The sequence below is a fragment of the Oreochromis niloticus genome, linkage group LG5, assembly GCF_001858045.2.
Source record: "Oreochromis niloticus isolate F11D_XX linkage group LG5, O_niloticus_UMD_NMBU, whole genome shotgun sequence".
Lineage (NCBI taxonomy): Eukaryota > Metazoa > Chordata > Actinopteri > Cichliformes > Cichlidae > Oreochromis > Oreochromis niloticus.
This window is the reverse complement of record NC_031970.2, coordinates 28,526,770-28,551,024: the sequence shown is the minus strand read 5'-3', so window position 1 is coordinate 28,551,024 and position 24,255 is coordinate 28,526,770. Positions and strand designations below refer to the sequence as shown.

Genomic DNA, 24,255 nt, shown 5'->3' with positions numbered 1-24,255 from the left:
AGGAATAAGCAACACAACTGGGCGTCGTTCCAAAATACTTCTCCCAGAAAGTGTGTACAGAGCTGGAAGTCAAATGATGCATTCTTTGCAGCATAGTTTGTCTGCAATGTTGAGAACTTTCTTGAATTCAGCCCGCAGAAGAGCTGACTTTGTCTTTCCATTGTGATCACCACAGTGCAGGTTTCTAGAAAAATCTCTCCTTTTGTTTGGCCCTAACGTGTCTTACTGCCGAGTCATCGACACACAAACGGCAGCTATTATTTGCACACCAAACGACCCTTGTTGTTAGGGCAAATCTCATGTCTTTTGTTCCAACTGTGGCAGTAAAAGGTCACCAGAAGACCACAGGGTCTTCAAATAGTAACTTTTGCACATGGTGGTGACGTACAAAATGTCAAGTAACAACCTACAGAATCATCACGAAGAACAGGTAATTTGGCAATGTGGCCGCAATCCTTTCCTGCTAGTCACGAGCATCACAGCAGGATGGAGGCTTGTAGAGACTTGATATGTAAAAAGTACTTAAAATTTGCCCTTAATAATTCAGATTGAATTCACAGCAAACCTCTTTAATGTTTCAGTGTTTTATACCATCATCCTGTGTGTGCTGTCATCTTGGGTGTAACCAGTTTTTGACCTTCACAGTTTAACTGTGATTTCTGCTTACTCTTAAGGGACAGCCTGTTGCTCTCTCCATTTGTGTGTTTTTCCTTCTTAAAGCCATGCAATGAAATATTAACACGGACGGCCATTCTGGAAGGGAAAAGTACAGGATGGTGTTGAAAGAGTCCGAGGTCACTGTTGGCAGACAACAGAGGAGGGACAGCTTTAGCTGTCAGTTAGAAGGCCTCACATTTGACTCCAGAATACTTATACAGGAGTTCATGGTTCACTTAGTGACTGCAAGGTGCTCATGTCCTGTGGCTGCAAAACGAGTTCAAATCCTCACCCCTCCACTGCTCTGCTTGACAGTTATGCTGTTAGGTGTTAATGCTGATTAACCTGTTTGTCCAAACATTGCACTATGCATTATGACCAAATATCTCGGCTTTAGTGTCATCTCTCCAAAGGAAATTGTTCCAGGAGTCTTGTGGTTTGTTCAGATTCAACTTTACAAAGCTAAGCTGTGCTGCCGTGTTGTTTTTAAAGAGAATAGGCTTTCTCCTGGCAGCCTTTCCAAACAAACTATGCTTGTTCACTCTTTTTCTGCTTGTGCTGTCATGAACTTTAACATTTAACATGCTAACTGAGGCTCGTGTAGCGTCTGAGATGTAGTTCTTGGGGTTTTTTGCAAGGTCTCTGCTTATTAGACATCTATTCCTGAGAAGATTGTGTCTTCACACACTGTTTGCTGCTGCTTCAGACCAACAAACTGTCAGATCTTCTGCTTTTATAGAGTTGATCACACTTGCTGATGATCAGTTAATAAAGCGCTTTTGATGAGCAGCTCCTGGCTGCTCACTTACTGGACAGCAGAGTCCTGTGAAAACTTTCTTGCTCATTTTTGTAGATATAAAGATTGTCACCCTCTATAAACAAGGGGGCATTAGCTATTCTGCTCTCTCATGAGTTAGCCTAATTTACCCCTCAACCACAGAGAACGTCACTTTAGTATTACATGTAACAACATGTTATTGTGTTTATTCTTTACATACAACAAATTTTGGATTTGCTCGTGATTGTGGTTTCCTTTTTTTAAAACTCTGGCAATAAAGGCAGTTGTTTGATTCGCCAGCTGTTAAGTTGTGAATCAGCTTTGAGTTTTTGAATGTCAGAAAAGAACTTTAGTGCCTCAGCCTATTCTTTGACATCAGTTATATTTGGTCTGTTGGTAACATTACTCTTCTACACATGTCTGCTGTGTAAATGTGGATGTTAAGCTAATCAGCATCCACATTTAGCAAGTTCAGCGCATGCTTTTATGGCCCACCGTAACACGAGAATAATTTAGTAATGGTTTTGGAATTTGGCATCTAACCAAAGCACTGATTCAGATCAGGTGTTGACTCCCTCCCCACAAAATTCAGTACATTTATCGGTTATTCTGCCCTTTCCCTTTGTGCCTCGTGTAGGTAACGAAGATGATGAGGAAATGCCGATCATAGCCGTGATGGTGGCCCTGTCCTCCCTGCTGGTCATCATCTTCATCATCATAATCCTCTACATGCTCAGGTTGGTAAACTACAGTTGATGTTTGGACACGGAGACCTGCGGTGAGGGCCTGAGGTGCTGCTGTTACCATGGCAATGACTGATTGCCATTCTGCTGTGAGACAAAAGTAGTGCGTGTCTGTGAGAGAGCGAGAGCGAGAAAGAGTGTGTGTCTGTGTTAAAATGCACTTTGATCTTTGATTGACAGGTTTAAGAAGTACAAACAAGCAGGGAGCCATTCGAACTCCTTCAGACTGACCAACGGCAGGTCAGACGACACAGGTAAAAGCAATCGCGCATCCCTTGTCAGCTCTGGGTGACTGTGTGTTTGTGTGTGCTTTGTATTTGTTGACAGATACGGCAACAATCTCAGTGAAATACTGAGCTTATTTGATTCATTTGGGCAAACATACACAGCCAGGTTGACCAGACTTGTTACTCAGTGTTTTTTCCCCGATAAGCTTCGATTGATCTTACTTCCCCAACTGATAACATTTCCCTGGCTCACTGCTGGAGGAAGCTTTTGTTCACTGTGATTACCTAATCAGCAGAGCTGCAGTTAGTCCTATATGTTGCAGCGCTGACTCACATCGCCCTCTGCTGTGCGTTTCAAGAAAAGACAGTGAATGATGAAGTCGGTGTTGCATGATGTAAGTCATCTCCAGTCTCATGCTCTTACCCATGTGTTTATCTCTACCTGTCTCACCCCTCCCGTTCCTTCCCCTTCTCCTCGCTCCTGCCTCCTCCCTTCCTGCGCGTTGCTACAGAACTCCAGAGTGTGCCGCTATTGGCCCGCTCACCCAGTACAAACAGGAAGTACCCGCCGCTTCCTGTAGACAAGTTGGAGGAAGAAATGAACCGTCGCATGGCTGATGACAACAAGCTCTTCAGAGAGGAGTTTAATGTATGGCACACTCAAGCAAGCACACTCTGATAGCATGCAACTCTGTTGGTTTAATTAGTGAATCAGAATTAAAAAAAACTTTAAATGAAAAAGTATAGATATTTGTATTAAAGGACAAGTAACAACTCAAAAGTCATATTTAGACTTGGCTAATTCTGGAGACACAGTCTCCAGTAAACTTAGAGCCACATGAGACTCGGTTGTTACATAATTACATTTAATGTAGGAAAAGTAATGGATTAAAGGGTAAGGAACCGTGTTAGTCACTCTACGTGGTAGCAGTACAAATGTAAGACTAGCCTAAACACTGATGATTCAGTTTCATGAAGAAGAAATGTTGTTAACAAGTTTTATTTTTTATATTCTATTACTTTCCACTTTAAAAATGCTTGCTATGAGCACGGTGAGTGATGCTTTAAGTGTACCATCTGACAGGGAGGGGGGGTCAGCAGAGAAAAGGTTAAGGAGCCACTGGCTTAAATAGTTTACCCTGTTTGCACAAAGTGAGAGTTTATTTCTAAAGCACATTTCAAACAACCTCAGCTGACCAACGTGCTGGACAAGTTATATCAGGTATACCTATACATAACAGTCACTAAATCAAAAATAAGCATACACTAAAAACCAAATAAAAGAACCAAATAAGACTCTGTTTGCATGATAAAAGCCAGGATACTTTGTTCAACTAGACCTGAAATCAAGCGACAACAAATAGGTTTTTAAAAGTGTTTTAAAACAAAGTAGGCAGCTAAACTGTAGTGAATGAATAAGGATGAATCCTGATCAAAGCACAGACCATACTGTGGGTCACACTAATTGAGTTTGTGATGTGCATTAGGTTCAGTAGGCAAAAAGATGAAGACAGCAGGAAATGATCTTTATGGTCACACTGATGCAAATCTCTGCTGTCTATAAATATGTCTGTGTTCTTCTCCTGTTTAAGGCACTGCCGGTCTGCCCCATCCAGGCAACGTGTGATGCTGCCTCTAAGGAAGAGAATAAAGAAAAGAACAGATACGTGAATATCCTGCCATGTAAGTGAAAACTCGTCTCTCAGACTGATACTGACAAGAAAAAGCAGATCTCGTAGTTACAAAAAGAAAAAAGTCACGATTAAACTGAGGTGGCATTAACATGCGTCATTCTTTCTCTCCCAGATGATCACTCCAGGGTGCATCTCTCATCTCTGGAAGGAGTCCCAGACTCTGACTTTATTAATGCCTCCTTTATAAATGTTTGTATATACATTGAGCATCTTTTCCACAGTTCTGCTTTTTAACGATCACATCTCATTCAGTGTCATGCTAATGTGTCCTCTCGGCCTTTTACTTCTGCAGGGTTACCAAGAGAAGAACAAGTTTATTGCAGCTCAAGGTGAGGCTGGCAGTTGCAGTCAGGCAGAAACAAACTGTGCCGTTGTTCGCTAATAATAAACCTGATTGTGCTTCTTGATTGCTTCATCCGTCTCAATCTCTCAGGGCCAAAGGAGGAAACGGTAAATGACTTCTGGCGGATGATCTGGGAGCAGAACACAGCCACAATAGTCATGGTGACCAATCTGAAGGAGAGAAAAGAGGTGGGAGAGCTGGACACATGGTGATGATGATGATGATGCTTCTGTCAAGCTAATTTGATTTATGTGATGTTATAACAGCTTTTTAACATATCATAGATTGCATTTGTATCCACATACATAACATAGTTAAGATGGTAAATGAAGTGCTCCTTTAAAGCCCCCCTTGTATGAGTCCTTATGCAAAGACCTTCACAGCATCACTTAACCTGTCTTTGTTTTCTCTACTGTACTTGTTCTGTTAATCCTACAGCAATACTGGAATACTTGAGTGTTTCATTACATGCACTTCTTTATGCGTGTGCTTTGTCTCGAATCACTCTGTATTTTTTAGTGTAAGTGTGCTCAGTACTGGCCGGACCAGGGCTGCTGGACATATGGGAACATTCGGGTGTCTGTAGAAGACACAATGGTTCTAGTGGATTACACCATCCGCAAGTTCTGCATCCAACAGGTACCATGCTTGTCCTTTAACTGTTGAGCTTTACTCATTGTTTTGAAGTTTATTATCAGAATAGGTTTCCATGCCTGGTTTATCAGTCTAAAGGCTGTTCTGTTCATATGGTGAAATTTGTTTGGTTTTTAAAAAAATATATTTTGGTTTACTTTATGATGTGCGTTGCTGGTGTCTCAGGTAGGAGATGTTTCTGGGAAGAAGCCTCAGCGCCTCATCACCCAGTTCCATTTCACCAGCTGGCCAGACTTCGGGGTGCCCTTCACCCCTATTGGAATGCTCAAGTTCCTAAAGAAAGTCAAGGCCTGCAACCCCCAGTATGCTGGCCCCATTGTTGTTCACTGCAGGTAAGTAGGTGTGGTTCACGCCGCTCACTGTGTTTTTGTTATGTATTTCTCTGCACACTACTTGCAATTCACAAGATCATGTTTCCTTCTGTCAGTGCGGGTGTGGGGAGGACGGGTACCTTTATTGTGATCGATGCCATGTTGGACATGATGATCGCGGAAAAGAAGGTGGACGTGTTTGGCTTTGTCACCAGGATAAGAGCCCAACGCTGTCAAATGGTTCAGACAGATGTAAGTGGAATATCAACACAAAGCACCAAGGGTAGATTCATGATTATAATGCAGAAGCAAAAACCTAGACACTAACTACTGAATTATCAAACCTCTGTATCTGAGTCATTTATTCATGATTTCCTTTTATTCCGTCTTCCTCTTCACAATCATCCCTCCCACAGATGCAGTACGTTTTTATCTTCCAAGCGCTGTTAGAGCACTATCTGTATGGAGACACAGAGTTAGAGGTGACCTCTCTGGAGTCCCACTTGGCCAAACTCTATGCGCCCTCACCTGGAGCTGGCTGCAGTGGTCTGGAGGCTGAATTCAAGGTCTGCTTATGTGTCGTGTTCTTCCAAAGACAAATTATTCTCTGTTACTCCCCTCCTTTTTGCATTAGTTTGTATCAGTGGAGGTTCCTACTAGTAATATTGTAAAATTGGGAGTAATTTAAACTTTTGCTTGTTATCTTGTAATTTCTAGAAACTGACATCCATCAAGATTCAGAATGACAAGATGAGAACAGGCAACCTTCCTGTCAACATGAAGAAGAACAGAGTTCTGCAGATCATTCCATGTGAGTCGAGCTATTTTAGTTGCGCGGCGTGTGTTTTTAATCGGCGCCTATATGAATTAGTAATGCATACGATAAAAACAGTGTATTTATTAATGCATATGCTCCTGTGCAAACTCTTAAAGCTTTTTCCATTAATCAAGAGAAATGCTTCTCCTTGCTTCTAACAGACGAGTTCAACAGAGTGATCATTCCAGTCAAACGAGGAGAGGAGAACACCGACTATGTCAATGCTTCCTTCATTGATGTGAGTGTAACAGTGTCTGGATTAGAGTGGAGCATTTCATTTCATTAATGCGTGCAATCGATCTGTTGTTTTATATCTACCTTTTTCCCCCCGCTCTCTCGTTCTCTCTCTTTTTTTGGATCATTAAACTTTTTCTCTGTGGACATCACTCCTGTCTCTTTCCTCCTTGTGGTAACAGGGCTATCGTCAGAAGGATGCTTATATGGCAAGCCAGGGGCCCCTGCAACACACTATAGAGGACTTCTGGAGGATGATCTGGGAGTGGAGAAGCTGCTCCATAGTCATGCTCACTGAGCTGGAGGAGAGAGGCCAGGTCTCTGTGTGTGTCTGTGTGTGTGTTTGCAGTTATTGATCTGGTATTAGATACCGAATCAGTAACTGGTAAAGATAGAATATTGATATCGGGACTGATTCCAACTGGATGCTACCAGTCTTGTATAATGTATTACTTGTGGTGTCACATTTCTCTTGTGAGCCACTAGCAAATATTATGTCTCACACACTGCTGTTGACTATCTCTCTCACAGTATAAAGCCTTATGCACAAACAACACAAAACTACGCAGCAAGCTAAAAAAGCAGCAACTGTGAGTGCAAGAGTTTGAGTGCACGCTCTCACTGGTGTCTCTGTTTTCAAAGATTAATTCTTCTACTGTGAATCAACTGGATTTTGACAGTTCAATGGCGAATAGGAAGTGAGGAAATGACCCTCTTATCACTGGTCACTTTTAATGACAGTACATATGACAGGCTGGCAACTTCAGTCAACTGTTTTATCTCCAGTAAACACTCGATTTGTTGGGAAATAAAATCTTACACGTCCTGTTCAATTCAGTGATACCTATTACTGTACTACTTTGATATTAGAAACATCTTAAACTGGGACATTCTGGGGTGCATTGTGAAGTGAAATGGTGTGTTTCTGCATGTGTGCATCTGGCCTGTACTGTACAAATGGCAGTGCATGTACAGAACTGTTATTTTGCCAGTGGACACGTTTTTATCATGACCCTAACTGCGCTATAAATTATTCACAGCAAGTAAAAACCTTTTTTTGGAAAGCTCAACAGTAACGGTAAATCACTTTTTAAAGGCCAGAATTAGAAATAAAGAATCCAGCGTTATGGATTCAGGTTCAGTTTCATTTTTTTTTCTTTTGTTTATGTAATTAATGTGTAATAAAGGTTCTCTCTGTGTTCCAAGAAGATGGATGCCGTACTAAAGTACTACATATACAAAATAAAACTTAGTATATATTTCAGATGTGTCTGACATTTTTAAATCTGCTTGGTATTTTATGGCTTCTAACATGTCATCAACCTTTATTTGACTGTTTTCCATGTCCTGTGTCGTACAGGAGAAATGTGCTCAGTATTGGCCCAGTGATTCAGCAGTGACCCATGGAGACATCACAATTGAGCTTAAAAGAGAGGAAGAGAATGAGAGTTACACAGTGCGTGACCTCTTGGTCACCAACACCAGGGTAATAAAGGGCTCAATGAAATGATGAAAAACTATAAAACAACCCAGAAGTTCTAACATGGAACAAACACATTATCTATTAAAATTTTGCTTTCCAAGGACTGGCTCATACTCATTTCATCACTTCTTATTTTTATCATCCATCTTTCCAGGAGAACAAGACTCGAGTAGTGCGTCAATTCCATTTCCATGGCTGGCCAGAGGTGGGCATCCCCACTGATGGTAAAGGCATGATCAACTTAATTGCTGCAGTGCAAAGACAACAGCAGCAATCTGGCAACCACCCAATCACTGTGCACTGCAGGTAAGAAAATAGACACGCACAGATACATAGACACACACAAACTCCTAACCTTTGAATTTGTATGTGCCAGTCTAACAAAATTTAGGGAGATAAATGCGTAACATTAATATAATTACATTTTTTTCTGTTGTACACTTCTAAACTGCCTTGCAATTGTAGGTGCTGGGAAACTGTTCCTCTAAACAAACCACAGGAAAAAACAGCTCAGACTAATTGTTCTCTTCTTCCTTGTGACATTTTAACTGCTCCCAGATCTGTTCCTACCCTTTTTTTTGTTTCTAGCAAGTACGCTCAAAACAAATGTTATTTGCACGTGTTATTTCTGCAGGCTTGACTCCAGCGTGCATACTGAGGTTTGCATTTTTGGCTGTGTTTGTGTTTACAGTGCTGGTGCTGGCCGGACGGGAACTTTCTGTGCATTGAGTACAGTTCTGGAGCGGGTGAAAGCAGAAGGGATCCTGGATGTCTTCCAGACAGTGAAGAGCCTCAGACTGCAGAGACCCCACATGGTGCAGACACTGGTAAGGACTTATTACACTTGAACTTTGACTTTTCATTTATTATAAAGCCCCATTATGCAGCAAGATTGTCTTTGACGAGGAGAGTTTGCTTTCATCACACTGACTTCCTTCAAAGATGCTCTTGTTGACCTTGTTTAGGTGTTTCAAATGTTCAGACTCAGCTGGCTGTAGACGCTTAATGGAAAACCCTAAAAACTGAGTCGAGTCGAGCTGAGTGGGTAATACTGTAGTTCCTAGTAGAAAAGGGACGTATGTAGCTTCTGGGTCTGAAAACTGAAGCTAATGTGGAAGAGTATTAAACCCACATTCTTTCTAATGACCAGTGCCTCTGTTGTCCTGTAGAGGTCTATGAGAAAAAGGACCTTTGGCTCTCTTGCTCTGTGACATCTGTTGAAACTAAGTCAGTATTTTCAAGAGTCAAAAATGGGAGATAAAGCAGGTTGATTGACAAGCTGCTAGCCTAAGAGTACGCAGTGCCTCTCAGATTGTGGGCTCGATGACTTCAGTGACTGAACTGTCACAGATTGATAGCTCCAGCTGATGTGGCTGTTTTGTTTTTTCTCTCTCCCCTTTGCAGGAGCAGTACGAGTTCTGCTACAAAGTGGTTCAAGAATACATTGATGCTTTTTCTGACTATGCCAACTTCAAGTAGGGACCTGCCATGGATGGATGGATGGATGTATGGATGAATAGATATCCACACGCACTTCATAAAAGCATATACACGCTCCAGAGCACACACATTCAGTATGTTGCCATGCAGAGAGCTGCGTATCCCCATCTGATGGATCTTTAAAAAAACAACAACGACAAAAAAAAAAAAAACTCATCACAGCTTGATCTGTGGATGGGATTGAACTGCCCGGTGAAAAAGGGAAAAGAGGTCTCCTCCCGAAGGACAGGACAGGGCAGTGCAGCTGGACAGAGAAAATAACTGAGATGCCTTCTTGAATATTTTGTAATGATGTTAATACAGCCCTTCACCCCTATTTTGCTTTCCATCATCACCCCCCTTCCCAATATGTATATATACTTAACTGTGTTGCATTTTATTACTTTGGTTTTAGACACAGTTTTGAGTTTGGCTGCATTTTAGGGTGGCACCTGTAATGTATTTTATTGGTATAAATATATAAATATATATGACTATAAATCTAATGCTTTGGTGGCTAATGTACAACAACCAGTTTTTTGTTTTGTTTTTTTTAAACACCTTGGGGACAGAGACCTAAAACATTTTAAACTTTGCCTGAGCCACACTGTAGCAACTTGTGTGTGGTAGCAGAAGTTTCTACATTCACCCACAGACCCTGAACTGTTTTTCACTCCCAGACATTCAGACATATTCACACAAGTAGTTTTTCTCTACATTGGGTCGGTTGAATCTATTTGGCAAAAGGAAAAAAAAAAGCAGCTTTCCAAGCCAGTTACAGTTTCTCTCCATTAGGTTTCAGGGGTTCAGAGGTAGCTCATTACTGGAGATCGGAATCTCTGATGTAGCTCATAGTCTCAGGTTTTCACACGTGTAAACGTACACCCTAAAACAGGAGCCACTAATTATTCTTTGAGCGTCTGTGTGTGTTTGAACTGGAGCACAAGCTGGCAGAGAGTGCTGTGGCGTGGTTCCACATCGCTTTCTCGTGTCTGCAAAGTGCCAAAGTCCTTCACTTAGTCGGGTATGTAGCTCTGGAGTCTGGAGACGTTCATCTTTAGACGTTCAGAACAGCAAAACTTTTGAGCTATCCAAGGATCACTAATTAAAACATTGAGATTTTATATGCCCCGTACACTCAAGACATGTAGTTTTATTAAGGCTTTTATGATGTTCTAGGGTCTGTTACAGTATCAGCAGTAATGTTGATGATGTTGGCGAGCCAAATCATAAACAGTAACTCCATTATTGCATCATACAAATCAACAATACCCAGCATTTGTTTTGTTTACATAAGCACTTCAGTATTTTTTAAAAATGTTGTAGACTGTATTTCCTTTCTGTCTGGGTTTATAGTTTTCCTTTGCGCCTGCTGGGATTTACTGTCTTTTTTTCCTTTCTTTTCTTTTTTAAATACTTGGCGTCGGGTCACGAGACTGCGCTGTCACTCCTTCAGAGCGATGCCTTTTTAATTCCCATCATGAATATTGATAACTGAAAGAATGTTTCCTTTTATTCGAATGCTGTTGCTAACAATTTTCCTCAAAAATGGATTTGTTGTTACTTTAAAAGAGGAAATGTGCCATGCAATGCTTTTTTTTTTTTTTTTTTTTTTTTTTTTTTTTAATGAATGTCGTAGGATGGCGCTCAGACTTGAACTACAGTGTTTATATTTCATCCAAGGTCAACATTGAGGCCATGCCCTTTTTTTGATTGTAATAAAAGATAAATGATGTCTGTTAACCGCAGGGTTTTAGGTCAGTCCTAATTTCAACTCATTCCGCTCAGGAAATGACTGATGCCAGGATGTTTAAATTTTACAAATTGAACATATTCAACTTGAGTTTATCTCTGCAGCTGTGTCACCTTCAAGTGGTATTGGCTTCCACCAAAGTCAGGGTATTCAGATATGATCCCGCAGCTGGATTTTAAAAGCCTGTGTAATAAAAAAATGAAATCTTTTTTTTTTCTCCTTCTTTTGGAATTTTCCAGCTAGTTCAGTGTTTCTTATTGTAGCTTTTAACTGTAAACAGACCCATACTTGTGTATAATCTACATTACATTAGCACTCCTTTATGTAATTTATTTTATTAAAAGAAGGAGCACAATCAAGTGTGGCAACTGATAGTGGCTATATCCTTTTTTAAAAAATAATAAATTTTGAGAAGGGTTGATCGCATCAATGTTGATTGTTTGAACACTCATGCACTCTTTGCACCAAATGTAAAGCCCTTAAAAAGTACAGAACCAAATGAGAGCTAAGGTCAAAAAGATATGGCCTTGATTTTTACAATATGGCGACTATACTGTGTTTGATCTGTTGAAGGGTTTTCAGGTTTCAAAGCCCTAGGCTGATTACTTAAAAGTAGCGGACAGCTAAGCTGACCAGTCACTGAAATCACTGTTGGCTGTGAGTGGGTCATGTTCTTCATTTCAGGTCTTTTTGTTCCAAAGCATCACAAGTGCTAACGCGATTGGTTAGGTTCCGTTATGTTTTTCATTTATTTACACTCACTGGGTGTTTCATCAGGGGATAGAAGAGGGGATGCTTAGCGTTACTGTCTGTTCTTAAATTACGGGGATTTGTTGTGCACGTTTCAATCATGTGATCATGTCTCACTGCAATTTGACCACAAAACATGACACTGTGCCAAACTGTGAGAGACAATATTTTGTTAATTTTGTTATTATAAGTGAACTGATGAAGTGCCTCACGGGTAGGTTTTCAAAACAAATGAATCATCCCTTGAGTTTTCTTAACTCACATGCATTTCCTCATGTTTCACCTGTTGACCAATGACAAATCCTTTTTGTGTGACAAATTGAGGGAGCCAGAACCAAGTGTGGGTCAGTTGTGTTTTCTTTCACATTCCCTGTAGGTGTATATTTGTGGATTTCTTGCTTGTGTACATCAAACTAATATTGACACCTTTATTTTATTTTTTTTCAAATGCATACTATTTTAATTTCATTCCATATCAGCTGAACATGGGATCCATGACTAGTAATCAAGTGTTGGTACCCCGAATGTAGGACTAAAACACAGAAATAGGATTTGCATCCTTTACCACCAAGGGAAACCAGTTGCCCTTGTTTTATCCCTTTATTCCAGGAGTTTTCCCCCACTGGAGCGTTTTGAATGCCCTGATGAAACTCAATCCACGGTCTCCATTTCTAGAAAGGGAGACTGCAGAAAACTGTTGCCCAGCTTTTCTCTTCTCATCACCTTTTCTTTGTCTCCTATTCATCTCCGCTCACTTGTTGCTTCCTTTCTATCCTTCACTTTCCCCCTTGAACCATTCCTCCCAGTGGTCAACACCCTCTCCCCTTTTGTACATAATGTAAGGTTATTTATAATTCATTCCTGTCTGCTGCCTTGCTTATTTTATTTTCTATTCCCTCCTGTAATTTTTTTTTCTTTTTAAAGATGTATATTGAACTGTATCGGGACCATTTTGAAATGTATTACAGATGTGTTTCGGCCATTTTTTAATTTGGTATGATTGTCTTAAGCAAGTCCTATTTTTTATTTTGCCTAAGTTTGTTTCTTGTGTTTTTGGGTTTTTTTGTTATTCAACATTTGAATATATGTATATATAATTATATATGATAAAATTATATATAATTATATAATGCCAAATGGCCTTTCTAAGCAAGATACTGTTCAAACCTAATAAAGTGCTTGAGATTTTAACCTCTTGTCAGCATACATCCCATCTCTAAGTACAATTTGTGCGTCCACGTTTTCTCTGCTTCTTTTAAGTCACAAAGATCTGATGTGTGTACAGCTCACCTCTCAATAACTAATGCTGGTGCTGTGGTGCCAAATAATTGACTATGGGTTGTAGTTACCTTAAGGATCAGGCACTCCTGCTCTTGAAAGATTTCCAGTCAATATCAAACCCTTTGCACCACTTATTGATCAGTGATATATTTACCAGTGTTGTTTAAGTATTGAAAGGTATAAAGAATGGAAAGCAACTATTTTTGGTAGTGTTAGTACTGAGTTAACCCTAATATTACTCAGTGTGATGGGTACAGTGTTTATTTTTATTCACACTGACAAGAAATTCCCAATTTTATATCAAGAGGTGAAAAAAATGCTGTGATTTAAGAGGCAGCTTTAATTCAAAATGTTAACACAAAGTCTGCAACACCTACTGAAAGAACTGGATATTTAGCAACAAACCTTTCACTGTCGAGCCTAATCTGCAGATATTCATTTTTAAACGGGGCTAGTTTCAATTACATGAGATTCAATTCAGTTTTATTTATATAGCACCAAATCACATCAGTCACCTCATATCAGTTGCCTCATATTGCAAGAACCCTACAATAATACACACAAATATGTAAAGGATATACCTTAATTAAGTGAGAATGCTTTCATTTCTGCTTTGTAGGAAAAAAAGAATACATTAATAATGACCAAACTTAGTCCTCTAAGTAAATTATAGTATTTGATGAATAAGGCAATGGGAAAACAAATTGGCCAGTAAGGTTAAATTTTTACATTAAAATGTACTGATTTTATTAATGGTCAGCTTGGACTGTTGTAGCATCTACCACTGACTGATTATGTCTAATGAGTTATGTTACATCTATAGCAACATATGCAGCCACTTCCTGGGTGTTAACTGAAACATAAATACCTTTTCTCCTCTAATTGACAATAATGTCACCAGTGGGCTGGTCAGGAATCCAGTGTATTTGTTCCTCTTCCTATCGGATCCCCCTGAGGTGTCATCAGGGTCAGAGAGAAAATGCGTGATGGTTCATTGTGGTCAATACCGGTGTAAAAAGTAGGAAATTGAAGCTTCAGTCATTGTATGTCTAAGCATTCTTACTTAAAAGGCCCTGCCTGTTGAGGCCAGTAATGAAAGCAAGCTGACCGTGTATAAGGTTTATCCTCAATGAGCACTGACTCTGACAGAATGATGATGGATGTCACTAATAATGACTTGAACGTCTTATTTAAATTGACATAGTGTAGAAGAGGATATTGGTGGTATAGATGGGTGTCAGTGCTGTTTACAGGTGATAATTGGAATTGGTCGGACCGCATGTACGTCTCGTCCCCATGGATGATTCATCTGACCCTTAGAAGAAGAGGGAGTCAAAGGGGTCAAAGATGGGCGGGGAAGAGTAAGGAAGACAATGTGTGCTGGGGGATTGGTCCATATATTGAGGGGAAGAAAGACGGAGCAGAGAATCTCTTCATTAAAGCACCTGGGGTATACCGCAAGCTGATTTTAGCACTAAATCCACTAAAGGAAAAGAACGTTTTGAAGTGAACCCCTGCAGGTACACTGAGGGAAACTTGGACTGATAAAGCTGTGAAAGCTAAGACTAAGGTAAGAACAAATGATTACATTTCTGCCTAGTTTTAGTAGCTTATCTAAAACTATTATTCGATTCAAGATCTGATACTTTCAATATTTACTTTGAGGATGACAATGGACAGCTAGAATACTGTACTTAAAATTGAGTAAATGATAAAAGTGCCTAAAGCGGGGATGTCAAACTCATTTTTCTTTATGAGTGGGAAAAGTTGTAAAACTTGTGAAAATGCAGTTAAAAGTTTATGTTTTCATTCACGTTTTCCAGAGCCATCCAGTGGGCCACGATTGGAGTCTTTGCAGGGCCGATTCTGGTCTGCAGGTCTTACGTTTGACATCCCTGGCTTAAAGTGATGTTATGTAAAAGTTTTCCAAATGCAGTGAAAAATTTGGATGTTTGCCTGAAATGATAGCCAGCATCCATAATAATATAGCAAGTTTGCAGTGAAATATTTCAGCCCTAATCTTAAAATTCACTTTATTGCAGCTAACATCACTTTTCTTTTGAGCTTTTATTGCAGGAAAATCTCAATAAAGAAGGTGTTCTTCAAATATTTTTCAAACTAGCTTTATGTCCATGCTTCTAGGTGGGAATATCATGTGTGTGTCTCGACTGGCTTTGCTCTTGGGGCTGCTTCTCTGTGTGGGGGCTCAGCTGTCCTTTGCCCAGCACTGGTCCCATGGTTGGTATCCTGGAGGAAAAAGGGAGCTGGACTCCTTTGGCACATCAGAGGTTGGGATAAGTGTTTGTGTGAATAATTTAACCAATCACTGAGCAGTTTCTGTTGAGAATGAAGATACCCTTTATGCCTTAACCTCAATCTGTTTTGCTTCTTAGATTTCAGAGGAGATTAAGCTGTGTGAAGCAGGGGAATGCAGCTACCTGAGACCCCAGAGGAGGAGTATCCTGAGAAACATTCTTGTAAGTGAGAAAAACAGAGATGAACAGTAGCATATTTAATGGTACTTGAATCATAATGTCTTGCCATCAGTATATTTTTTATGATCATATGATCATGAGATTCTGTGTACTCTGAAATCTGACTGACATTGACTGACAATTCTTGACTGACATACATGTGTTAGTGAAGTCGTGCTTATCCATAGTGTGCATATCTGTGTGTAGCCTGTATTGATTTCTGTGTATTAGTCTAATGCCGTACTAAATTCTTTCCACAGCTCGATGCCTTAGCCAGAGAGCTTCAGAAGAGAAAGTGACATCTTTCCAGAGACGGCTTTTCTATAGTGACCCACTTCCTTTCTATTTCTGCCTTGACATGATTTTGTGATCATCTGGCCTTGCTGTTTGTAATGTTTGTCAGTAAATTTGTCTTGTTTTTTTCGATGTGGAAATGATAATGTCCCAGAATAAAATATCTATTTTGATATTAACTTGGTTTTTTTTTTTCTTCATTTTTGGTGCAGCTAATTATATGAATATAAGGCATAGAGAGAAAAGAGTGACTTCTTAGATGTTAAAAAAGTAGCAAATACATAAATATGAATCAGTTCAATTTACATACTATGGATCCGGGTCCTGCTGTGCATGCGCAGACCCGTGATTTTAGATATTTCGATAGATGTAAACAATTCGAACATAACAGAGACAGATTTTCCCATTGCCGTTTCTATTATTCGTTACAGTATTTTCACGAAAACAAGTCTTTAAAATACACAAGACGAAAAAAGACGGAGGTTGTAAATTATTTAAACTCTAACTTTCCTGTACCAGGACTACAATACTACTGCGCATGCACGTTCAGGTAGGGGAAAAAAAAAGATGGACGACACAAGTGGCTGTACTTCGCTAACTGCGGAGTCAGACGCTCAAAATAACATTGCCAGTATCCCTAATGCGGCTTCTGTCACAGATGCTGACAAAGTAATAAACAATAAAATAGATAGTACCCAGGTTGAAGGTGAGTTGTCTTCAGAATGTGAAAATTCAGCCGTGTGGCACCCTACCTGCTGCGCCTTTGTTAGCCTTTCAGCTATGTGGCTAGCCAGCTCATTAATCTAGTGAGCTGCTTAGCTGCTTAGCTAAATTTGCTAACGTCGGCTGCCTAACATTAATCTGCTTTAACGTGAAGGGCTTTCAGAATTTTATAGCGATCTCTACGAGCAGGATAGTAAAAACTATCGCCCCGAAAATCTCCCTTTTACCCTTGGCCCAGCTTGATGATTAAACCATAAACAGTTAGGGTACTTTTCCTTATGTCGTTGGCCTCAGAGCTAGTACCAGCAATTTCAACCCCCACACGAAACGAAACAGTCCCTTTAAATGATTCGATATACCGGTGGTTAATGCTAACCGATTCAGCGGCTAACTGGTTTTAGTAGCAGAAGCCACAAACTGTGAAGTGGATGACATAATTTATTTGATCTTACATGGGAAAGCTAGTCGAATGGTAAACTTAGTCTGAAATGTCGCCATTTAAAAAAAAACAATATTAAGGCCTGCAAACCTTAGCACCTGAAGCATCATTGAGGCTAATACTTAAAGTTGGCAAACACTTTTTTTGTGCCGGTTTAACTCATTAGTAACCTAAAACAGTGTTCTCAAGGTGAAAGGATAATAAATGGAAATGGAAAATCATTTGGTAAGTACAATATTTGAAATATATCAGTGCACATAAATTCTTCAGGAGCATCAGAGTGAGTACATATAGAGTACTTTTTTCAGTCTTTTATTTCTTGCATTTAAACACCTTCTAGTGTTTAATTGTCTTGAGGTCCTTTATAGGATGCCAGTGTTGATACTCAGCACTTTAAAAGTAAACCCTCATCACCTTTGATTGCCTTATTTTCTTTTTCATAGTCATTTTCAGTATTTATAAGTATATCAGATTGTCCTGTAATTTCAATTAGGAAAGTTGCTCTGGAAGAGCATTCGTTTATACTTGAGAAAAACGCAGATATTTTAAATAAGTTTTTTTTTTTTTTATTAAAAACAACTACTGAAGTAAAGTACTTAACAATTTTAGTTCTTCTAACAGAAATTCAGTCTCCACCAGTCGTCATGTCCTATGATTAGTTCAGTACAGCCTACAGCATCAGTAATCTTGCCTAAACATTATTTTTTACTGCTATCAGGACTGTACTCGTTGATTTCACATTAATAAATTTCCTATTTCTGTGTTGCAAAATGCCTTTCAAAGTTTTGAAAATATCAGCAATACAAGTATTTGTCTGAAGAGTTAGGTTGTTGAAATATCACAGAAACACTGTGCTCATTCAGTGTGGTTTCCTGTTGTTCCTGGGCTACACTGTATCAAAATATCTGAGCAGGTAACAAGTTATTTCTTTGCTTGTAAAACTTAATATTTAATCCACCTGCGTGAGTGTCATCACTAAACTGTACTTTTTAAAAGTTAACCACTAAATAGGTATTTGCAACAAAAGGTTAATTTATCATCTATTTTTTAAATTTATTTATGAATTATTTTAACTTTAGATTTTTTTTATATGTGGGCATTTAAGTTGTCACATTTTTTTTTTCTTTTTTTTCACGACTATTTATAGTTAATTGGCACTGAATGCACCACAGGTGAATCAGCTATTGCATCTCGCCCAGAATCTGCAGAATGCAAGAAATCAAGAAGTCACAATTTGTTATGGGGTAGCAATATAATATGCAGTATGTGTCAAGATGTGTGTTGCATGCTACTTTAGGAGGTGTGTGTTGAGCGGAAATAGTTTTAGAAGATTAAAAAATAAAAATAAAAGCATATCTTACTTTTCCCTCATAAATGATAAATAAACTTTTCCATAAGGGGAACGTTTTAATAGAAATATGTATTTCAGCGGTTATATTCACAACTCCCCCAGTTGTGTGGACCTTTGTAGAATTAGCAGGTCATATTAAAAATAATTGTAAATGTTGGATGAGATTTGCCACATTAAGGCAAAGCAATGTTGTACAAATTACAAAACAAATTAGTTTGTTTTGAAAAAGGACCATTAGATAGGTTAATATATGATCTAATATAGGTTGTGTGAAAGTTAAATATTCTTAAAGAGTCGGCCTTTTTTTCTGGGTGCTGAGGAAATGGAAGTTGTATTGGACAAACTTTTCTCTTATGTGAATTTAATAATTTAATAGCGTTTCTTTTGTGCTTCATGTTTAAATAAGTTTCCATGTATTCTGCCACACAGGAAACAAAGCTGAAGAGGCGCTACTGAAGTGTCTCCTTACAGACAGTTACTGCCATGTGTGTGAGGCTGTGCTGCTGTTTAAGTCACAGCGGCTGTCTCACTATGAGGTGTGTTTTACCCTCCAGGCACAAATAGTACAACTTTAATTAGACCTGCCATAAGTAAAATATTTTCTAATAATGTCTCACATGTCGTCCAACTGTAGGGAAAGAAACACGCTCAGAAACTTAAGCTGTACCTGCAGACCAAAAAAGCAGATAAGTCAACAGGCGCCCAGGTTAGTGGCCAAGTTTTCTTTTTCCGTCAGGTGGAGTCTCTTGTCTGTAATCATGAGAACTGACTGAGACAAACTAACGTAAGCATCCAATAGTGAAGAATATCAGAGTTATAGTATTAGTGCTTTAATAATATCCTTCTCAAAAGAATATGAGGGGTCTATGAAAGCAATCTTGCATTCATAAAATAAGTAGTTAATAGTTTTTGTTTGTTTTTGCAGCAGACCATGAGTAATGATACAGATCGTTTCTGTGAGCTTTGCAACATGGTATTTAGCTCACCTGTGGTGGCAAGATCACACTATGAAGGCAAAGTCCATACAAAAAATCTTCGTAAACAAAGTCTTCACCTATCAGGCAAGTTTGAGCTCTGTGATGCAAAAAGCATTTTCTTGATGTAGATTTTGATATTTACACACAGTGAGTAAGATATGTTGACATTATGATGTCACTGTCAGTTCTGTTGAATTTGATCATGTGTCATTGCATTTATAGAGAAGTCTACAGAAGTGCATACTTCATCAGGTCTCCAACAGGATCCTGAAAAGTCTCAGCAAAAACCATCCTCAGAGGGTGTTGTGGAGCATGATTTGAATCCAGCAGTCACCAGTGCTACATGTAGCACAGAGGTTGATTTGAAGGATCCCAACAAGTACTGTGCCCTGTGTACTGCCTCCTTCACCAATCCCCATGTAGCCTTGCAGCACTACAGTGGACGCAAACACCAGAGGAATCAGGCCAGACAGGAGCTGCTCAAACAGCTAGGACACAATGTAGAACAAGGTAACTTTTTGCCTTTGAGCAAACAGGGTAATACAGAGAGCATTAAATCCTTCAGGAATTAAATAAGAATCACCACAGCAGCCTGAAACCAGGACAGAAACATTAACAAGTAAGGGAAAAAGAAACAGGAAGTTCTGAAGGGAAAAGTGAAAAATCTAGATACAGTTTCTGCTGAGACCTCATTGATAGTTGAAACATCTACATCAGCAGTGAAGATTTCATCCCAGCACAGGTGGGTGAATAGGAGATAATCACATAGAAGTTGGCTTTATAGCATTATTACAATAAGTATGGATGTGATTCAGGTAGTCTGATGAGCTATAATTCTGTGGTTTTGTTATTATTTATTATTAGAACTATAATCTGACTTTAATCTGGTAAGTCTGACTTGAGGAGATTGAATCAAGTGAGCCAGTGTAGTTTCACAGAATGTTAGAAAGTTTAATGAAGCCGTTTCCTGTTTTTTATTTTCAGCTTTAGGCGCTACAGCATCTCTTTGTGGAGATGGCATGAATGATTTAGAGAAAACCCAGAATTTGTAAAACAGTAGAAAAATCACTTTACTAAATCTTTATTGGCCTGTTGAAAGTTGTTGGATTTTTTTTTTAATCGCTCTTCTTTCTAATCTTTTTCTCCAGGCAATTCCTTGATGTGTCAGATGTGTGGTATGCAATTTAACTCTGTGGAGATGTACCAGGACCACATGCAGGGAAGCAAACACCAGATAAAGTAAGTTTAAGAAGACAATGTCAACTTTCACTGTGCCACTTTTTTCTTAAAGTGTAATATTTACTACATTGCACTTCAGCTTACCTTTGGCAAGAAGTAATTATTTGTGATGATACTAAATATTATGAAAATAATACTGTTATAAATATACAGAGGAGTCACAACCTGGCACAAATCAAGTGTTAGCTCAAAGTTGATGCCAAGTTGGGTTACCAAAGTTTGTAATTGTAGAGAAATAATGAATTCATTTTGGGCATGTCATTTTTAAGCAGGAACCTCAGAATGCCTCTGTGGTTTACTAAGGCTATAATTTGTAGGTTTTTCTGTGTTCTAATGATCAAAAACAATGACTGGGAGCTTTAATCTTTCATCACCATTTATCTGATTGAATAGCAGCCTAATTCAAGTTTATATGTTCGTGCTCAGGGAGAAGAAGGTCATCGATCTATGCAAATCCCAGCAAAAACTGTACAGCACATTTGCAGATGAACTGGCTGATTACATTCAGGTTCAGAAGGCTCGTGGAATCACCCCTAAGACTAATCAGGTCCTCCCTCAGGATACCATGCAAAAGGGAGATGAAGATGAAGAACGGGAAGTGTTAAATAGGAAGAATATGGTGGAACTAAATAAACCTGTGGCTAACCTCCTTCCTACCTCCATTTCTCCTCATCAGTCCCACTCTGGTCATTACTCTCCACTTCAAATGGGGTGTTCATCGTTTCAGGGCCCACCCTTGCCGTCACGTGCCTCAAACTACAACTATCCTCCTCCAGTTCTTCGTAACTCAGGTCCTCCACCGGTCACTAATTGGCCCATGAGAAGAAGGCAGAGAAGGTCAAGCTCTTCCTCCTGTACTACCTCATTATCTTACTCCTCCTCCTCGTATTCCTCCTACAGCAGTAGTGAAAGTGACAGTGATAATAGTGAATATAGGCACAGAGAAAAGAGGCAGATTAAAACATCCCATAGGGAGAGAGTCAGGAGAGGAAAGGATGAGGAGAGGAGGAGGAAGCGCCGGAGGAGGGAAAGAGATAATGACTCAGAGGAGAGAAGAAGAGAGCAATCTGTTGAGTCGGAGGAGGAGAGGAGCAGAAAAAAGTCCAAAATTCATGGCAAGTGGAGACGAAAAGAAAAAAAATCCCTTAAGGAAAACTTTAAAGTGGAAAGAGGAGATCAAGTTATGGACAAATTAAAGCCAGAAGACATGATGAAGAATAGCAAAGAGACTGAACTGCGTATTCAGGCTGAAATTAATGTTAAGCAAAGGGAGGGTGGAGAGGATGAGTCCATTAAACCTAAATACAGAAAAGAGAAGAAGAAGGCAAAAGAGAAAGCAGACACTAGGACAGAGGAGGAAAAGCTGTGGGACGACTCTATTCTGGGGTGTTAAACTCTGCAGGAGCAGCTGAAGTGAACAGTATTCTGGACTACTTTTGGCAAACATTTATCATAAGCATGACATTGAAAATAATGAAAAGCTATATTAAAACGATTTAAAAAATCCTGTCAGCAGGTAGCAAAGGCCTTTTCTATATCTGCTTTAATAACCGAAAAGTGTTTTCTTATACAAGTTTGCTAGCTGGCTAGCCATTTAGAGTCAATTTGTATGTCCATAAGAAATGAATGTATTTCGTTTGTATCTGGAGGAGATTCAGCATTAATTTTATACTATGACACTTTATAATAAGTTTGGTTTGTGTGTACAGTGAATTGTTGGCTGTAATGTTTAGCACTGTTTGTTTATGAAGTACTCTTAACTCATCACTAAGGTAAATTTGATTATGGATGCGTGCATCTGGCATGGAGTTGATAGATTGTCATCCCTTTAGCAGTCTCTGGTTGGCACTGTTGAGCTTCATCCGTTTCATCAGTACTGAAAATAAAAGCTCATAGATGTCAGAAGCTTATTCATTTCATTACTTCAGAAGCTCTGTGTGTTCTCACTCTCAGGCACAAAGGTTGAAATAAAGCCACTGACAACGTGCTGTACAGAAGTTCAGTGTAAGACGTATTATGAAATGATATAAATACAACAAATACTGCCTGGCACATGCGTTGCACCACAGCAGACTTACACTTCATCAGTCTGCAGTGCACTGTGTGCATGTCTATGTTTTATGATTGTATTTATACAACCAGAAAACACATTTGCGGTCATACAGGTGCAGATGTTCAAATGAGGACATCTCTTTACATAACCTCAGAATTCAGGTTGAAGAGCAATGTGCAAACTGAACAAAGTTAGTAGTTAAAGGGAAACAGTATCACCTACTGTCATACTATGAGCTAAAAAGTGGGCCACTTACACTCTTAATCCCTACTGTCATTTTGACTTACACGTAGCTACACAAAATGTTCTTTTAAGTAAATCTTAAGGTATCTGAAATGAGTTATCTAAATACTTTGATTGACCGAGCCACTGTTCCTCTGATGCTCTTGGAACATCACATCTACTCAAGAAAAACAACTTTGTGTTTTTATCTTTTGGATTGCTTGTGGGCTGTATTGTTAAATGTTCATTGCGAGCTATATGTATGAGCTTAGATAAGATATGAAACTAGTTGGTGGTGGTCAAACAAGGAGCGAGTGTGAATTTATCAGAAAAGTTTATAAAGAAGAAAAACTTTTAAATCAACATGTATGAAATAACTTCCCAATTGTTGGATGTTGATTGGATTGCTGGCACAAAGAAAAAATATGGATCATAGAAGTGACACAAAAGTTGAAATGGCTTAGCGCAGAAGTCCTGCAGATGTTGTAAATAATCTTCTGAACTATGGTCTTGACATTAATTATCTTTAAAACTCTGGTAATGAGAATGAAACTGCTACATCTCTGTATTTTTTATGGATGACTTCTCAAAGAATACTTAACTTTAAAAAAAAAAATAGCAGAGCAGGCAAGTAAAACAAGAGCTTGGCAGCTTTTGACGTAAAGCATTGAAGTGGAGAGACCAACAAAGGCTTTATAGCTCAGCGATGTGTGAAGAGCGCACATCTGAAGTCCCCTGAGATCTCCTGTTTTCAAAGAATCTTGTTCCTTGACTCGCCTGAGTGTACAACCCCCGTAGAACTTTAGGGTTCCCACATCCTCTCACTTTAAGATCCTCACCAGACCGTTCTGTACCCTTACCCTTTACGAACGCACAAAAGATCCACAAACACCACACGATTTAAAGGATCATCACTGTTATCGAGCAAGTGTGAAAAGGACTTGTGAATAAGAGATTTCAAAAGTCCTCTGTTTTTCAGAATGGCAACTTTAAAAATTACACATCAAATATTGCAGAGATACTGTCTTGATGTAGGGAAAAGTGCTTCAAATCAGGTATACCGTTTATCTCTGAGTGTCAGTGAAACTCAATCTTCAACGTGAGGCATGGATTTGAGTTTCATGAGTAGATATTGGTGTATCTTGTCACAAAATGCAAAAACTAAAACAATTCATTGTGAAAAGACAGCCAAACATACAACGGCTCCACATTTGGAAATGCATAGATGTCCTGTATGTGATGTATGTGCACATATATAAATTTTAAATACTATATCTGT

At 39.1% G+C, this 24,255-nt stretch overlaps 3 protein-coding genes across 6 annotated transcripts in view; all 3 read left to right on the top strand.

The window, feature by feature from the left end:
• ptpra (protein tyrosine phosphatase receptor type A) overlaps nucleotides 1-13,129 on the top strand; it is a 33,251-nt gene extending 20,122 nt beyond the window's left edge. The window contains exons 5-22 of the mRNA XM_005450318.4: nucleotides 2,073-2,172; nucleotides 2,359-2,432; nucleotides 2,918-3,054; nucleotides 3,998-4,088; nucleotides 4,212-4,288; nucleotides 4,392-4,428; nucleotides 4,533-4,630; nucleotides 4,962-5,081; nucleotides 5,262-5,428; nucleotides 5,524-5,659; nucleotides 5,824-5,973; nucleotides 6,125-6,218; nucleotides 6,386-6,462; nucleotides 6,641-6,775; nucleotides 7,819-7,944; nucleotides 8,096-8,247; nucleotides 8,633-8,768; nucleotides 9,346-13,129. Coding sequence (XP_005450375.1) covers nucleotides 2,073-2,172; nucleotides 2,359-2,432; nucleotides 2,918-3,054; nucleotides 3,998-4,088; nucleotides 4,212-4,288; nucleotides 4,392-4,428; nucleotides 4,533-4,630; nucleotides 4,962-5,081; nucleotides 5,262-5,428; nucleotides 5,524-5,659; nucleotides 5,824-5,973; nucleotides 6,125-6,218; nucleotides 6,386-6,462; nucleotides 6,641-6,775; nucleotides 7,819-7,944; nucleotides 8,096-8,247; nucleotides 8,633-8,768; nucleotides 9,346-9,420 — 1,982 coding nt within the window. The 3' untranslated portion in view covers nucleotides 9,421-13,129. The remainder of the gene's footprint in view (nucleotides 1-2,072; nucleotides 2,173-2,358; nucleotides 2,433-2,917; nucleotides 3,055-3,997; nucleotides 4,089-4,211; nucleotides 4,289-4,391; nucleotides 4,429-4,532; nucleotides 4,631-4,961; nucleotides 5,082-5,261; nucleotides 5,429-5,523; nucleotides 5,660-5,823; nucleotides 5,974-6,124; nucleotides 6,219-6,385; nucleotides 6,463-6,640; nucleotides 6,776-7,818; nucleotides 7,945-8,095; nucleotides 8,248-8,632; nucleotides 8,769-9,345) is intronic.
• A 1,466-nt stretch (nucleotides 13,130-14,595) lies between these two features.
• Nucleotides 14,596-16,151, top strand: gnrh2 (gonadotropin-releasing hormone 2). The gene is made up of 4 exons (XM_003442697.5): nucleotides 14,596-14,774; nucleotides 15,347-15,492; nucleotides 15,598-15,681; nucleotides 15,939-16,151. Exons 2-4 carry the CDS (start codon nucleotides 15,358-15,360, stop codon nucleotides 15,975-15,977), a joined length of 258 nt encoding a protein of 85 aa, XP_003442745.1. The 5' UTR covers nucleotides 14,596-14,774; nucleotides 15,347-15,357; the 3' UTR covers nucleotides 15,978-16,151.
• Nucleotides 16,152-16,373: 222 nt separating this feature from the next.
• On the top strand, nucleotides 16,374-23,400 carry zmat1 (zinc finger matrin-type 1). 4 transcript variants are annotated; one of them, XM_005450320.4, is made up of 7 exons: nucleotides 16,374-16,522; nucleotides 18,915-19,021; nucleotides 19,120-19,191; nucleotides 19,411-19,546; nucleotides 19,685-19,972; nucleotides 20,611-20,701; nucleotides 21,128-23,400. In XM_005450320.4, the coding sequence occupies exons 4-7, from the start codon at nucleotides 19,417-19,419 to the stop codon at nucleotides 22,092-22,094; spliced, it is 1,476 nt and encodes a 491-aa protein (XP_005450377.1). In that variant the 5' UTR covers nucleotides 16,374-16,522; nucleotides 18,915-19,021; nucleotides 19,120-19,191; nucleotides 19,411-19,416; the 3' UTR covers nucleotides 22,095-23,400. The 4 variants fall into 4 exon arrangements, with proteins under 4 accessions (XP_005450377.1, XP_005450376.1, XP_025763194.1 ...); XM_005450319.3 differs by lacking the exon at nucleotides 16,374-16,522 and adding an exon at nucleotides 16,531-16,678; XM_019358738.2 differs by lacking the exon at nucleotides 16,374-16,522 and adding an exon at nucleotides 16,713-17,359.
• Nucleotides 23,401-24,255: the final 855 nt, after the last annotated feature.